The sequence below is a fragment of the Octodon degus genome, unplaced genomic scaffold (genome assembly GCF_000260255.1).
Source record: "Octodon degus isolate 3935 unplaced genomic scaffold, OctDeg1.0 scaffold00001, whole genome shotgun sequence".
NCBI lineage: Eukaryota > Metazoa > Chordata > Mammalia > Rodentia > Octodontidae > Octodon > Octodon degus.
The window spans coordinates 12,239,165-12,255,349 of NW_004524577.1; the positions used below are offsets into that span (position 1 = coordinate 12,239,165).

The following is a 16,185-nucleotide window of genomic DNA, read 5'->3' on the forward strand; positions in this document are numbered from 1 at the left end:
CCCCCCCCCCCCATCCTTCTTTCTATCAGGAGTTGAGTTCATGACCTTGTACTTCCTAGGGGTGCTGTGCTGCTGAGCTGTATTTCTGGTGAGAATTTTCTTCGGCCATTTAAATTTAGGTTATGAATAAGTAGAGAAATCAAGATTGGGGATGGGGAGATAGCTTAGCAGTCTAAGTGCCTTCCTGGCAAGGACCTGAGTTTGACATGAGACAGGAGGATCACTATGAATCTGAACTATGTAGTGAGATGCTATATGCAGCTTAAAAAAAAAAAAAGAAAGTGGCAAGTGGGATTCACTTTACTTCACCAAGGAAAAGCATAAGAGTTGTTTATAGGTTGTAATGTAGGAAATGACATAAATTTAGGAACAAATGTGCCTGATTTGTAGTGTTCTTGTTTATTTTATTTTGTTTCTTTGTTTGTTTTTGGCGGAACCGGGGTTTGAACTCAGGCCCTTGCGCTTGCCAGGCAAGCGCTTATTCTACTGAGTCATCTCCCTGGCCCCTCTTGTTTATTTTAGAAACACATTGAATCCCTTAAAATTGTATCCAGAATTTCTAATCTAAGCCAAGAGCAGGTAATTTTTTTTTCTTTTTTTTTTTTTGGGGGGGGGAAGGGTAGAATTCAATGAAAGCCTCCTTACATTTTTACGTTTTTATTTTTATTTATTTATTTTCCTCCTTACATTTTTAGATTGAGGTTTAGCAATAACGAATCTTTCTCTGGGAGCAAACTTCGGATTATCCTGCTTCAATATTCGCTTTGTTCACATGTGTCTTTGTTGATAGTAACTTCTCTTCATAATTGACTATTTCCATCTCACTGTGCATTCCATACAAGAAGTCTTTCCGAACTCAAATACAGAAGCAGATACACACTCCAGAGACTACTTTAGTTTTACTTAAGTTCTTGAGCTTTTTAATGTTTATTGTATCTGGGCTGCATTTCTAAAGCAGAAGACTACAGTACTTACACAAGGAGGGTCTCTTGTAGCTAAAGTGTTCTGTGGCAGCTGAAATGAGGTGTGTTTCCCTGACATTCACTTGGTAAGCAGTTAGTTGCTTAGAAATTACTGTGATTTTGTTACCACAGATGTTTTAAATTAGGGGAAGAAATTTACACTGGATGAAGTATTACTGTGTATTGATGTGGAATTTGTTTAGCTAGAATGTAAAATATTGTTAGGGCAAACATTTGTATGTTCAGTTTCTTTGTTTCTATAATAAATGGTCAGGGCAGGTTAAAGTACTTGGCCTCAGCCTGAGTTTAGATAGATCTAGTCAAAATTGTATTGGCAAAAGTAATACATGCAACTAGTTGTTCTCATTAGTGACATGGAGCACTGGCATGCAGATGAAATTTCATTTAATTTCAAATGTTTATTAAGAAAATTTAAATTTGATACATATTCATGTAAAAATAATGAAAGACTAATGTGAAGATACTTTATCTCCCTGATCATTGTCTTCCTTTTTCAATTCCTATATGAAGATTATATGTTTAAAAATTGGTCTAAAAACATAGCTAGCTCCTCTGAGATAGACTCTTCAGTGTGTGTCTGCTTCTATACTTGTTTTGGAAGATTTCTTGTATGGAAGGCAAAGTGAGAGGTAAATAGTCAATTATGCAGAGAAGCTACTATCAACAAAGATATATGTAAACAAAGCAAATATTGAAGCAGGATAATCTGATGTTTGTTCCTAGAGAAACATTTGCTATTGCTAAACCTCAATTTAAACACTCTGGAATGAGTGTTGATTGCATGTACTTTGTGCCCTGACATCCTTTTAAATTTTACCTGTAAGATTTCTCAGGGCATCTAGTGGTATTTTCAGTTTCTGTATCTTCATTTTGTTCATTCCCAGAAAACTCTGAAGTGCAAATTTTCAGTTCATGATCTCGTCTCTCATTGCTTTGGATGTTACATGTTTGCTCGGCTGTCCTGCAAAGTGGCGTTTATTTTTTCATTTGGAGGCCACACTTTTAACTGGTTTGAGTGTCAGAAGTACTTGGTAATCCAATTTAAATCCTACTCATGATAATTAGCTATAAATCAAGGTATCTACCTTGTAGGGTTGTGATTAAAGGAGTTGTATAAGTAAGACAATAGCGACTGGAAGCTAGCATGCATAGTTCTCAGCTGTCATTGAATTTTGAATAATCTGCAGATTTGACACACCTTAACTGCCTCCTTAACTTAGTTACTGTCCCATTGCTAAGATACTCCTCATCTAGGATGGTTTCTTTTTCCTTAAGGGTAGGATTTGCTCCTAAAACTAGATTTCTATAGTAGTGACTAGGAACATGGTCTTAGGTTCACTAGATATAGAAAAATAGAACAGTCCTTAGGTTGAGTATGTAAAAAACAGTGATTCTATGATGTTAGTCCGCTACTCATTGTACTTAAGTTGGTAACCTGTATCTTTAGTTTTGAAGTAATGGAACTGTAAGGAATGACACAGGCAGAGACAGCCCAGACCACCAGGCTGTGTAAAGGCAATCTGGCATGAAATGTATTGTGCCTGAGTGCAGGCAGACAGGGTGAAAAGGCCACCTGTAGGGAAGAAAGGTGCATCAGTGGTCAGAGTTGTCTGGATATCTTGACAGTCATGTGGACAAGGCCCTTGAGGCATCTGGCGCGAATGTGTGGGCATCTTCAGATGTCTTGGTGTTTGAAAGATTCTGTGATCTTGTTTCTTTTATGCCATCCTGTGTTTGCTGAGGGCACCAATGCTGAGCTGAGAACAGTGCCGCTGCTGGCAGTTAAGTTGGGAGAGTCATGTCAGAATCGAGTCTTACAAGAACAAAATTAAAAGAATTTACAGTAACAGCCAATAGTTATAAATTGAAAAATAGTATTTGTAGCAACATCCAAAACATGAAATAGCTAAGGGACAAATATAATAGTATGAGAAAAATAAAGAAAGCATGTTATCCTTTCACTTAGAAAATTATATTTTGGTATGGATTTTTTTTTTCCATAAGTAAACTTAAATACACAGTAAATACTATACCCTTTAAGGATTTAATTTTCATTGATCTAATTGTAATAACTTACCTTCATGTAATAGCATTTAATGGATATCAATATAGTAATCATAGGTCTCCTTAATTTTAAAATAAATTTTATTGGCTGTATAATATTTCATATTATAGCATGATTCATTCACTTGTTCTTTTTTTAACCTTTAGCACTTGCCTGGCAGTGCTAGAGGTCCAGAGAACACAGAGCAAACAAAACCATGTAGTTAAGTATGAAGTGAATATTAGCCCATCATTCAGGAGAGGAAATGGAGTGTTGCTTCCCTGAATCCTCTCGTTGTGCCTTTCTCTCCTCTATGTCTTACAGGAAATCACTAGTTTGGCTTTATAAAAGGCAGATCATTTTCTTGTCCTTTCTCTCTTTAATTGACTGAATCCCTAAACAGTGGGTTTCTCTTTGTTCCTCTATATACATGGAATAATTTGGTATTTTTTTCTGTATTATTTAGCTTAATACGTTTGTAAAATTTATGCACAGTGTTTCTTTCAGTAAGGTCTTAGTGTTTCTTTGTGGGAACCTTGTACAGCTTTCATTATATTTAATTCTTAGATAATAGTTTTAATTTTTTGTAAGTAATAGCTTGAAAAGGTCTATAATTGGTTTTGTTGGTGGTGTATAGAAATAGAATTTCCTTTTCTGTATCTGAATTTAGAAACCTTGCTTAATTTGACTAGTAGTTTTAGTAATTTATCTATTCTTTGGTATTCTGGATTTTCCAAGAATCCTTTGGTATTTTGGATTTTCCAAGAATCCTAATCATCTGTGGATAGTGACAGTTTGTGTCTTCTTTTCCAATCCTTATGTTACTGTGGGCTCCATCATAGTCTGAGCCTCAACTACCTGAATTTATTTGCCACCCTGCCATTAAAAATAACCCTAAAAATGGAAAAATTAGTTTATTCACAATTTGGCAAAATTGGAAGGGCAACTACTTTGTCTTCCCCAATGCACAGAAATAATCTGACTTAACAGTAGAATAAAAGCCAGGAAATAAGCGTAAGTAAATTGAGCCATGCTTGGGCCCACCAAAAAGGCCAGAGAATGATTAAAAAACCTGGTTTTTAATATTTCTTGGTGACCTTGGTGCCAGGGTTGGAGATGAAAGTTTCTTCTTCCCAAGAGGAAGCTGGAGAAGTAGCACATTTTAAAGATCCATTTTAAGGTCTTGCTTGTCATTCCCCCTGGGGCTTAGACTGTTCCTTGATGTTGAGGGATTTGGCTGTGGTGCCCTGCACAAGGTAGCTCTTTATTGTTCCATCAGTACATAGATGCCATAATACAAAGAGCCAGATGCTGTGAACCTAAAAAAGGTGCCACTGTGGAGCTGAATGCAAAAGGGAGCCAGGAGGTGTCTAATAGTCTACCTACTGGAAGGCTTTGCTTTTAAGCAGCCATGCATGTAACCTCTGTGGTCCTGCTTACCTTTTCTTGGTAAGACTGACACAGGTGACTCCTTTTTGAAACTGAATAGCTTTCTCTCCTTGTGTCTGAATACATTTTTACTTCTAAAAACATAGCTAATTACCTTTCTGTGAGTTGGCCATTGTGACCCAGGGATGAGAAAGTGAGTAAGACAGATTTTGGTACCAGAAATGGGAATGTTACCCTGACTACCTGACCGTGTGACTTAGAAGCCTTTGGAAGTGGTTCGTGGGACAAGTTTGAAAAGGTTTGGAGATGCTGACTGGAGAAGTCAGAGCTCAGAAAATCACAATGCAATAAATAAGTAGGCAGTAAGTAAAGGCCAGGTGCAGGAGGCGTCAGCTGGGAGCAGCAGTTCCATTGGTAGTTGGTGGACTCGAGACCACGTGTCTTGTGCTCTGGCAGAAAATTTGTCTGCATTTTACTCATGTCCTGAGACTTTACTGGAAACTGAGATTTTCGTGGCAGACTTACTAAACTGGCAGAAGGAATTTCAAGGCAGCCCAGTGGCATTGTTACTGCTGGTATATTTTAGTCATCTACTCTGAGAAGCAGGACCAAAAATGCAGAGCTGTGTAATATGAAAAAAATTGTGTGTGGCCAGAAAGGAAGCACAGATGCTGTAAAAATTTTGCCTTGAGGAGGGCTTGGTTGGTAAAAAGATTAGCATTAAAAAGAAGGTAAATATTTTGCATTGCAAAAACAGGAATGATAACCTGAGGACATCTAAGAGATCTGCATGACTCCAGCCATTGCAGGCTCAAGGGTACAAAACTGTAAAGCTTTCATTTGTGAAGAGAGCCTTAGGATTACGAAGTAACTCCCCCCCCTTTTTTAATGTATTTGGTAGAGGGTCTCACTATGCAGCTTGGACTTGTAGTGATCCTCCTGTTTTCAGCCTCCCCAGCACTGGGGTTACATCTGGTCTCGCCAGCCAGCTCAGTGTGTCCTTGGGTGAGGCTGGCATGGCATGTGGTGCCGGGGATCAAACCCAGGTCCCTGCACTTGCCTAAGCAGATGCTTATTCTGCTGAGCTATCTACCTGGCCCCCCCTAACTTCTTAGATGTACTAAATTCCCACATCTCACAACTCTGAGAAAGGGACTTGAGTATAGAGGAGGTTAAGGTAGGAAAGTTTTATTAAAAGAAAGCTCCTGAGAGACAAAAGTCCTAAAAGAGGCATTGTTGCTGAAGCTCTTTGTGTACGGGGTTTCTATACAGTAAAATCACATCACACATTACCTTTCGTCAAACTGCTATCAGCCTGTAGGATTATAAGTACAGGTATCTGATTTTTTTTTTTTTTTTTTAATTTGGATACAGGGTCTCACTATGCAGTTCAGACTCAGTGATCCTTCTGTCTCAGCCTCCTCAGCCCTGGGATTATAGGTGTGTGCCACCATGCTCAGTTTCAGGGCCAGCATGGCATGTGGTGTCGGGATTGAACTGGGGTCCTTGTGCTTGCCAGTCAGGTGCTTGGACCACTGTAGTGGATTTCTAACTGGTGGTCAGTTTATTATATCCAGATGAATTAAACTATTATGGTGTTGGGTGCGGGGGGCCACCTGAGGACTGTTGCTAGCAGCATAAAGGCAGAACAGGAGAAGCTGCCAAAAAATGCTCTTAAGGATGCTGTTAGGAGAAGCTTTTGGAGCTGTTGGAAGCTGCTCATTCTATTGGACTGTTCTGCTGGAGGACCTTGTCATGCTGGCTTTCCTGATGAACTTTGCAGAAGCTTTGGTCCTCATCTTGAGCATCACTTCCTAGCTCTGGAGGGGAAGATGGTGCACTGCTCAGCCTCATGAAGAAGCTTGTCGCATTGCTTTTCCTGATGGGAACTTGGCTTTCCTCATTACTGGAGGAGCTCAGAACCTCACTGTTGCTGAGGACAGTTGTGGTACTTTTGGGAAAGCTCTGGTGCATACCTTGACTGTTGCTTCCTAGCTCCAGTTCAGATCCCTCACCTTGCTAGCACAGATCCTTCATCCCATTGGCATAGACTTCCTAGCTTCCACCACCAACCTTTGGGCCTTCCCAGCAGAGATCTGTGAAGTGGGCTTGCATAAGACTTTTTATGGGCTCTAGGCATTCAGTTGGACTTATGGGACGCATTGTTATGAGCTTTAGGTTTTCAGCTGGACTCACACAGGATATTAGGATCTAGGTCCTGTACTTTTTGTATGTGATTCTTGGGTTATTCATTACAAAATACTATTAAAAGGTGTGTCCTGTATTATATTGTTCCTTTTGCAAAAACCCCAAACCGTGACTACCTCTGAGCTATCTCCCCAGCCCCCACTTATCTGATACTGATCTAAAAGAAAAACACAGGTACATGGTCAGGGTACATAGCATTGAGAAGAAAAACAACACTTCTGGAAGGGATAGGAGGGAAGTTCAGAGTGTTCTGGTCATCTTTCTACATGTTTGTGGTATTGATTAGGCTTTACCGGACGAAATGGTGCTGGTTACAGTAGAGCTTTGAGCTGTTCTCTGGGGAGGGGGCAGGCCTAGCTTGGATGATGACTGCATCTTAGGGCTTAGTTTCTATCAATTTAGGCCTCAACTACAGGCCCAGTTTGCCTCTTCTTTATTTTGTTTTGGGCCTAGTCTTTTTCAAATTGCCTGTCAGTCTTTACCTAACGTAGCTATCTCTGACAGTAGGACACCCTATTCAAAAAAGGCCACCTAGGAAATTGGTTCTCGGGATGCCATTCGCCTTGCTTTGCCATCCAGGCACTCAGATCTGCAGTCATGATCCAAGGGCACCTGGCTACTGCTCAGGCTAGTGGCAGATCTTGGCATCATCCACGTTTCTGGTTCTACACACATGCAGGATGGAAAAGTTGTGGCTAGGGAGGCTTCCACCCAGATTTCCGAAGGAGGTGTGGGAGGCCAGGCAGTTCGTTTCTGAGTGGGTAGTGTGTGAAGCTGTAAAAATAAAGTTGAAGGTGCAGTGGAGACCCCAGGAAGTTGGAGAAGCCTAGAACATGGAATGTCTGCTGAGAAAGACTGCAGGCAGTGATCAAAACCACCTCAAGAGAGGGGCCCTGGGGGCTACAACTGGCAGTGCCAAAGGGCTGGGGTGCCTACACCCTTTGGAGCTTTCATTTGTGCCCCAAGAGCTGAAGATCAAACTGGTCTGTTAGTAAAAGAACTTGACTTGTTTTTATGGCACCTAAGGGTGTGCTAGTGTAATTTTACATTGGTTCAGTAGTGGAATTTTTTAGGAACTCCTTACAAGTGTTCTAAGGAGCTTCTTTGTGGTATAAGGTTTGAATCAGTGGTTGTTTTCATCCTTGGAGACATCATGGTAGGAGGATAAGGAAAAAGATAGATGCATGCATCCATCCTTTCTTTTCTTTTCTTTTCTTTTCTTTTCTTTTCTTTTCTTTTCTTTTCTTTTCTTTTCTTTTCTTTTCTTTCTTTCTGTTACTGGGGATGGAACTCAACTTTTTCTTTCCAGGCAGGTGCTATGCTACTGAGCTATATCCCCAGCCTGAAAAAGACATACTTTACCTTTGGTGGGACCTACCTTGTCCTGGGCTGGGGAGACAGCTCAGTAGAATGGTCCTGAGTTCAATCCCCAATACTGAAAAAAAAAAAAAAAAAATCCCCTGTTCTTTTTAAGTGCCATGTTATTATTTTAACTTACTGTAACAAGGGCTTTTTGAAAATTGGGGGGATTTTTCCCTCCCAGCTTCCTACAGCAGTTGTCTTCTGCAGGGAAGGGGCACCCCCCGACCTGGCCCAGGGCCAGGAGGAACCCTGGAACCCACTGCAGGCCATGCCGCTGGGTGCCTGTGCCTGTGCCCCCCTCTTGGCTCCCCATCTTGCTGCCTCCTCTGTGTGACCCTGAAGCTGTTGTCAGTAAGGGAAGACTTTTCTGGCCTGGATGTCTTCCTGGTTTGGGCAGAATAAAAATAAACCCCTCCCTTGCGTCACCACTGCTTTTCTCTGTGTTGACTGCACCTGATACTGCCTGAGTCAGGCCCTGGCCTCAGACTTTGATAACGTTACCAGTTTTATTTTACTCATGAGTATTGGTGATCCGATTTTGCTATTTTTGGGTTAGTAGTCCTCATGTACTACCGTCTAAGGGCTTGAGAATAACTCTGATGTGAGATAAGGTGAATGTTCCCTTCAGTTTGTCATTTACATTTTATCGTTAGGCTTTTTCTGTTGTGTGTGTAGAAGTATAAACCTCGTATACAGTCAGTCCTGTAGTCTTTTATAAAAACATAATCAGTGTGAGATATTACATTTGTAGTGTTCTTAGGAAAGCTGGTGTTTTAAATTTGGAGTTGTCATTTATAGCTTAGAAATTGGTAAATAGTTAAACCACTCAGAACCTTAAGTAGGTATTTTCAAATATTAACATAACTCTTGAGTTGGGATAATGCTCATTTTTATTCCATATTAACTTGAATTATATATTTTTTCTCTTTATATTACTTTATTTTTCTGCTATTTTTCTTTTGATGTATATTTATTTTTAAGAAACAGGTTAAAAATTTGAAAGAATATTGAATTTAGATTTGCTTCCATATTTTGTCTTCCTTCATGATAATGTTTCATTAATCATAGTAGGAATAATTTGAGTTATCAGAATATTGACATTTTTTAATACAAGTATGTTCAGACGGACAGAAAACATTTTATGGAAACTGAAGGCACAGTGTTTTCAATTGTATAAAATGCTTCCTTTTAGATAAGTGATGAAGAGAAGAGTCATCGAGAACAGGACATTTTTGCCTCATCACCGAGTTTAAGTGGTACTCATTTGGAATTTGAATCTGTGTATAAGGTATGTAAATGTTTAAAGTATTTTCTGTTATTTGTTAAATTTGTTCCAGTAAGGTTTATATGCAGATTTAACTAATCCCTGGTATAGCCTTCCTGGGTGGCCTCATCGTGTGCTGATGTCAGTGCTCATCGTGGTCTTCCAAACACAGACTCTGTCCTGATGCTGCTGGGGCTCAGACTGCTTTGCATGCATCTTGATCTTTAAAGGAGTAGTCTTGAGCTGGGGACGTAGCCCGTGATAGAGTTCATGGCTGTCATGTGTAAGGCTCTGAATTTGATCTCCAGCACTGCAGTAATAAACAAAAATAAAATGAAATACTAAATGAATGTGCTCCCCTATCACTTGGGCTCTCATACCTGGCCTAGGGCTGTCTCCTGCAGGGCACCTTCTCCTCCTGCTGGGTGCAGCATTGTGGTCGAATTGCTGCCATCACTGCTGTGGTGTTTTAGCACCCAGCTTTGGACTGCTTCCTGTTGTGGTGTCTGGAATCCCAGTGGGCTCTGGCCTCAGGCCTGCTTGCTTCCCTGTGGCAGTGATTTCCTTCTGAGTTAGCTTCCTTTGTGCTGGACCGCCTTGGCTCTCCCCATTTCTCAGTACAGATACTTCCTTTGTATTAGCCCCACCAAATGGCTTTTAGAATGATAGCCCTGAAGGGGGTGAGGAGAGAGCTGAGATTCAATTTAAAATTTGATAACTGCAAGCCCTCTATTCCCTTTGAAAGATGCTGATCATCATTGCTGAGTGCCAGTGGTTTAAAATTCTGCCTCCACATTAGCTCCTAATTCCAGCTTCCCTGTTTCTACCTGTTGGGCCATCATTCAGTCAGCCTTTCAAGCTCGAAGTATGGGAATCAATATTTATCCCTCCCATATCACACATTTCCCATTACTCTGCCTTCATACCATCTTTTTGGTTCTACTTGGGCATTTTTATTTCCATTGTGACTGTCCCAGTAAGCTAGGCTCATGGAGTGGTATAGCTAAAGAGCCTGTAAGGATCATTTAGCTCATCTATTCGTCCTCTCTCCCAGTTTTATGAATTCAGCTGCTAAGGTTTAGAGACACTTATTAAATTTACTAAGTCATAAATCTAGTCGGTAGCAGATGACTGGATTCTAGACTTGGACTAAAACTCTTGCTTCTAAACTTTTGTACCTTCTTGGCTGTGTTAGCACTTACCCTAAACTCTCTTTCCTGTTCCTCTTGTATGTGTTGTGGATCCACATGTTGGTACAGCTGTCCGTGGTGCCACTCTGTAGGCTGTTTGGCTTTCCATGTGTGTGAACTCCTTGAGGGCAAAGACTGTTGTGGTCAGAGAAATGAGTACATTATCAGAAGCTACCTGGCTAAAAGAAGACATCTGTTTATATGTGAGGTATTATCAGATATAAAGTTATAGGAATCAGATGTCACTTTTCCCTTGAATGTGGGTGAAGAGGCAATTTAGGGGCCAGTTTTTACTTGATTTTTGTCTCATTTTAAAAAAGACAAAAAAAGTGAGAATGATTACACTTAATTAAGTCTTAAATTTTATTTTTTTTAAATACATACCATATTTATAGCAAATAATTATTTTAATAGCAAACCTGAATGCTTATTACAGTGGTACCTTGGTTCACAAACTCGATTTGTTGTATGGGGAAGACGGCCGTGGTCTTCTTTGTCATCTGATGCTGAGTTCGTGAACCACAGCAAAATTTTGCAGAATACTTTTGTTTGCAAATGGAATTTTTTGTGAACAGAAGCATTTGTGAACTGAGGTATGAGTATATTTCTATTCCTTAGTGTTAAGGTTAATTCTTCCAATATATTTCTCTAGAAAAAAATGGGAATGTAGGTGGAGAAATTTGAGATTATTTTGATAACAATAAGTATTTAGCACTGAATATGTTGTATACAAATTAGGACTTTATTAAGTACAGAGTAAAATGTGGACTATGTCTGTGAGGTGAGTATAACATGTCTACAAGTCTTGAGCTATGAGTTTGAAATCCTAGACATTGCAGTTTGTAAATTCAAAAGAAAGCATTCGAATTTGTGTTAGTCAGCTTTCTATTTCTGTGACAGAATATCTGATCAGATCAGATGAGAGGTCTATTTGGCTCAAGGTTTTCAGAGGATTCAGTCCATGTTTGTGTGTTCCTATTGCTTCTGGGCTCTGGTGAGGCAAACCACCATGTTAGGGAGGGAGTGGGGGTGCATTTGGGCTTAGCTCATGGGGGACAGGAGGTCGAAAGAGGAATAGCCCAGAAGAAGGGGCGAGGAACAATATGTAGTCCCCAACAGCATATCCCCTTGACCCAGCCCTTTAACTGGGTCTCCTGAATGCCTGAGTCTCCGTGTCCTCCCAATGGTGCCATCAGTTTATCAGTTCATCCGTAGATTAGTCTACAAGGATCATGATCCAGTTATCTTCCAAAATCTTGAGTTTTTGGACATGAACATTTTGGGGGACATTTGAGGTCTAGACAATAATAGCTATTTGTTGTCATTATTTTTGAAACAGCTACTCCGAAACAAAGTTGTTTTTTTTTTTTTTTTTTGGCAGAACCGGGGATTGAACTCAGGCCCTTGTGCTTGCCAGGAAAGTGCTTATTCCACTGAGCCATTTCCCTGGCCCCTAACAAAGTTTTGCTAATAGTTAAGTTTTAAGAAATATAAATTGGTCTTTGTGGATGGTTTTAAACTGGCCAGGACTAATGAATTTCTTTGTTTAGATTAATGTTTATGAAGACTAGGAGGATTTCATAATTACAGGTAAGTCATTGTGATTGTCATAATTGACTTACTTTTATGGTTTCATCTGAATTCAGATCCCTTTTGCTGATGCCCTGGATTTGTTCCGAGGAAGGCGAGTCTATTTGGAAGATGGTTTTGCTTATGTGCCACTTAAGGACATTGTAGCAATTATCCTCAATGAATTTAGAGCAAAGTTGTCCAAGGCTTTGGCAGTAAGTATTTCACTTCATTTCCTTGTTGACACTTTCAGTTAAGTACCCTTGGAAGTTTTTTTCTGTCTTCTTTAGGGAATAAGTTAATTTCATGGTCATTGCTTGTGCTATTTTCTTAATTCTAGAACACCTGGATTTTTATTTGTTAATATTTACACTTTATAGTAGTTGGTTTTCTAACCTTATAGTCTTCTACAGTAGTAGTGATGAACTGATTAATTTTATGAATGACCTCTGTGGATTTCAAGGTCATATTGTCTTTTCCATGGAGCTGGCTTTTAACAATCAGGGTGCTCTTTGGTGTATTTGAATTTCTGGTCTGAATTAGGATTTTCTGTGAGTAGAGGACAATATAGAGGGCAACAGTTTCTTCTTTGTTTTCTTGTCATGCTAGGCATTGAATTTAGGGCCTTACACATGCTAGGGAAGGTATACTCTACCACAGAGCTATATCCCTATAGGTAGAAGAAGGTCTAACTATAAAAACAATGCCATGCAAATGCTACAATAAGTAGCCCACTACTGTGTGAAATTGGAGGTAGCTATGTTGATCAAATAAAGGATAAATACATTTGAAGTAGTTGATGAAAATGTGACTCTTAAGTGGTGGTATCTTAGAACTAAGCACATTTTGTATTGTTGTCCTCTAATCTAGGTCTAGTGTTTTTTTTTTCTTTTTTAAACTACTTTTTTGTATTTAACATGGGAGAGGACTTCAAAGTATAATGATGAGGCATTTTTCTACTGATTATTATGTATGCCTCTCCTCTTGAGTTAAAGGTTGTAGTATTTTCTGGTCTAAATAATTTTTATTGTGGGGTTACCTAAACATATCATCCATTTATATCAGCATTTAGGAAGACTAAGATAGTAGCTGTGTTTTTTGTACTGAGGATTGCCAGGTAAGGGCTTATGCTGCTGAGCTATCTCCCCAGCCCTTCTGTTTTTGTTGTTTGAGGCAATTTATGAAAATACTTCATAGATGTTTAATTGTGTGTATTTTGAATGTAGGGCCTCACACATGCTATGGAAAAAGAATTTAACTATCAAAATAAAAAAAATATTGATAGGCTAATTCCTAATTCTCAGATTAAATTCACATTTCACCAGTTGTCTTAGCTGTGTCCTTTATTTCAAAAGAATCCAAAGCAAAATCATGCATGTTACTTAGTTGTCATGCCTTTTTAGTCTACTTTAGGCTTGACAGATTCTTTGTTTCTCCTTGATTTCATGGGCGTGGTTATTTTTGAACATTGGCTACTTTTCAAGCTACATATTTTCAGCAAGAATATCATCGACAAGGTGCTATGTTCTTTTTTATTGTGTTCTATAAAGTGGTGATTTATTGTAAATCTCATTGACATTATCAACATTTGTTCATTCATTCTATTGTTCATAGACATTTTGGCTTTTTTTTTTTTTTTAGTTCTTACTAGTACTGCTTCTCTGAACATTCTAGTCCATCTTTTGTCAGATGGGTTTCTGCTGGCTGTATGTCTCAGAGTGGATTTGTAGGATAGTCAGTGTTCTGGGGTTCAGATTTACTTTAAATGAGTTTCCCACGCTTACTAGAGTGTTGTATAGCATTTGGGTTTCAGTGTCTTGGACTTGAAAGGAGAGGACTGTGACTTGTGGTCTTAGGCAGAGCTCAGCTTTTCCTGCTGTGCAGCAGGGCCAGGCCTCCTGAGGGAGACGCAGGAGGCCTGTGCCTGATCAGGAAGGAGAGGGTAGAGTCCTCTCTTCCTCGAGTACCTGTCCTGAAAGCTGAGGAAAGGGCAAGAAGGAAGGCAAGGAGTTCCTTTTAGTGGTGGTGTTTAGTAGAAGTCTTAACCTACTGCTATGGTCTCTTCAGTACTGTCTTTTCCAGTGGTGGCGTCTTTGACCTTGGCATATATAATTGAAAATTCAAATTTATAAATGAAAATTGTCTTGTAGGATGAGAAAAAGTACCCTAAAGTAGATTTTTAAAAAGAATTTTAATTTGTGGTAGAGGTTGAAATAAAAAATACCGGGGAAAGTTGTAAATTGATAAAAGAGCTTAATTCAGGTAGTACGTGAAAGCTTGTTCTTCACCTGTGATTGTGTGATTTTTTACAGTGCAGCTAATCTGGGTTTTAAAAACGCTTTAAGACTTAAAATTTTGACAGTTCCTTCTCCTTTGATTTTTTTTTTTTTTTTTTAATGTAACCGGGGATTGAGTCCTTCTCCTTTGATCTGAGCTCTCTTTACCCTGAAGACCCATTGAGTTGCAGCTATGGCCTACCTTCCCTAGGAAGCCTTCCTTAAGTCCCAAGATTGTGCTGTGTGTGTCCTTGTGCTCCTACAGAATTCTGCACACCCCACATTATGATGAAACTAGTCTAATGATGTGTTCCCCTCACCCCCCTAAAATATAAGAGTAAGGGCTCTGTGTTAATTCAAATATTTTATTTAGTGTAGTGTGTGGCACATAGGGTCAGTTCTTAGTGATATTCTTTGCACTGATAGGTCCTGGGAGAGAGTATGATGTTTCTTTTGTTTGTGGTTAGCAGTTTGTGCATATCTCATCTTCTCCTCACTGCACACCTCCATGACGACAGGATTGTTACCTGCTGCATACAGATGAGTAGGAGGCAGCTTGGGCAGTCTTGGTCATTTATCCAGGTCTGTGCCGGTTAGTAATGCTGGAGTGGTGACTGGACCTAAGGCTTGTGAGTTTTAGGGCCTTTTGATAATGACTGTGCTTGTGTAAGGAGCTGGATAATTGGGGATTTAGGTCTTCAGGCTCTGAGGAGTATTGAAAGGTCTAGTTATAGGTGAAGGGTGGATTTGGAGCTATGACACGATAGATTAATGAGCAGGTAGTGAAGAGAGACAGGTAATTTTTATGTTTCACTCATATATAATAGTCTGAGAACGTGTAATTTGTCCCTGCATTTAATGGTTTGTTTTAAATAACTTTATTTCTTTATCCATGCATTGTTTTGTATGTAAGGAGACAGTAATTAAGACAGGTGTTATTTCCTCACTTATAGAGCTTCTCCTAATAGAAGAAAATAGAAAATTATCAGAAATAAATGATAACTATATTATATATGATACAAAGGAGTCAGTTGAACAAATACAGAAAATGCCTTCTAGGCAGGGAACAGTCAGTAGTGCAGAGGTCCTGAACAGGGAACTTTGGCATTTCTCAGAATAAAAAAAGGCAGCAGCATTGTAAGCCAGAGGAATAGCCTAAAATGAAGTTGTACTGGCTTAATGAAGGACTTACTAAGACTCTGAATAAAGCACAATAAAGGAGTTTATTTTTTAAAAGTTTAGTGGAGCTGGGCACAGGGGCTCACGTCGTAATTTCAGCACTCAAGGGGCTGAGATGGTAGTATTGCTGTGAATTCAAGGCCAACCTGGGCCACATACAATAGCTTGCTTAAAAAAAAAAAAAAAAAAAAAAGAAGCTTAATATAGTGGAAAGCAATTAGACACTTTTGAATAAGGGAATGAAATGATCAGATTTGTGGACTGAACACAGGGCCTTTGCACTGAGCTGATTCCCAGCCCTTTTAAACTTTTTTTTTTTTTTTTATCTCGAGCCAGTTTTCCGACTGGGCTTGAATTTGCTGTTCTTCTACCTTGGCCTCACAGTGTTGGCCTTCCCTATGTACACCACCAGGGCACCTTGACTTAGCTTTTAAGTAGAGGACTGTGTTTGCTGCCTGAATAGCTCTGGAGGGTGAAGAAAGAATGGAAGTGGGAGGACTAGTTTGGAAGTTTGTCACGTTAATCTAGGCTTGAGATGGAGACAGTGGAGATCACAACTGACAATGGATTTCAGTTATGTCTTACAAGGGTCATTGACATGGTAGATTGGTGTGAGGGGAAAAGGAGCGATCAAGCTGTGATGGTGATGATAGTAATAGCTTACACCTAACAACGAGTAGTATTTTCCAAGTGCTATTCTGGATGCCTTAAGCTAACACAT

The 16,185-nt window shown here is 39.5% G+C and overlaps 1 protein-coding gene across 2 annotated transcripts in view; it reads left to right on the top strand.

Annotated features, from left to right (window-relative positions):
• Positions 1-16,185, top strand: part of Prim2 (DNA primase subunit 2) — a 299,963-nt gene that overhangs the window by 40,725 nt on the left and 243,053 nt on the right. For both annotated transcript variants that reach the window (XM_004623185.2, XM_023701874.1), the window contains exons 6-7: positions 9,179-9,274; positions 12,087-12,224. In XM_004623185.2, the coding sequence (XP_004623242.1) occupies positions 9,179-9,274; positions 12,087-12,224 (234 nt within the window). The remainder of the gene's footprint in view (positions 1-9,178; positions 9,275-12,086; positions 12,225-16,185) is intronic.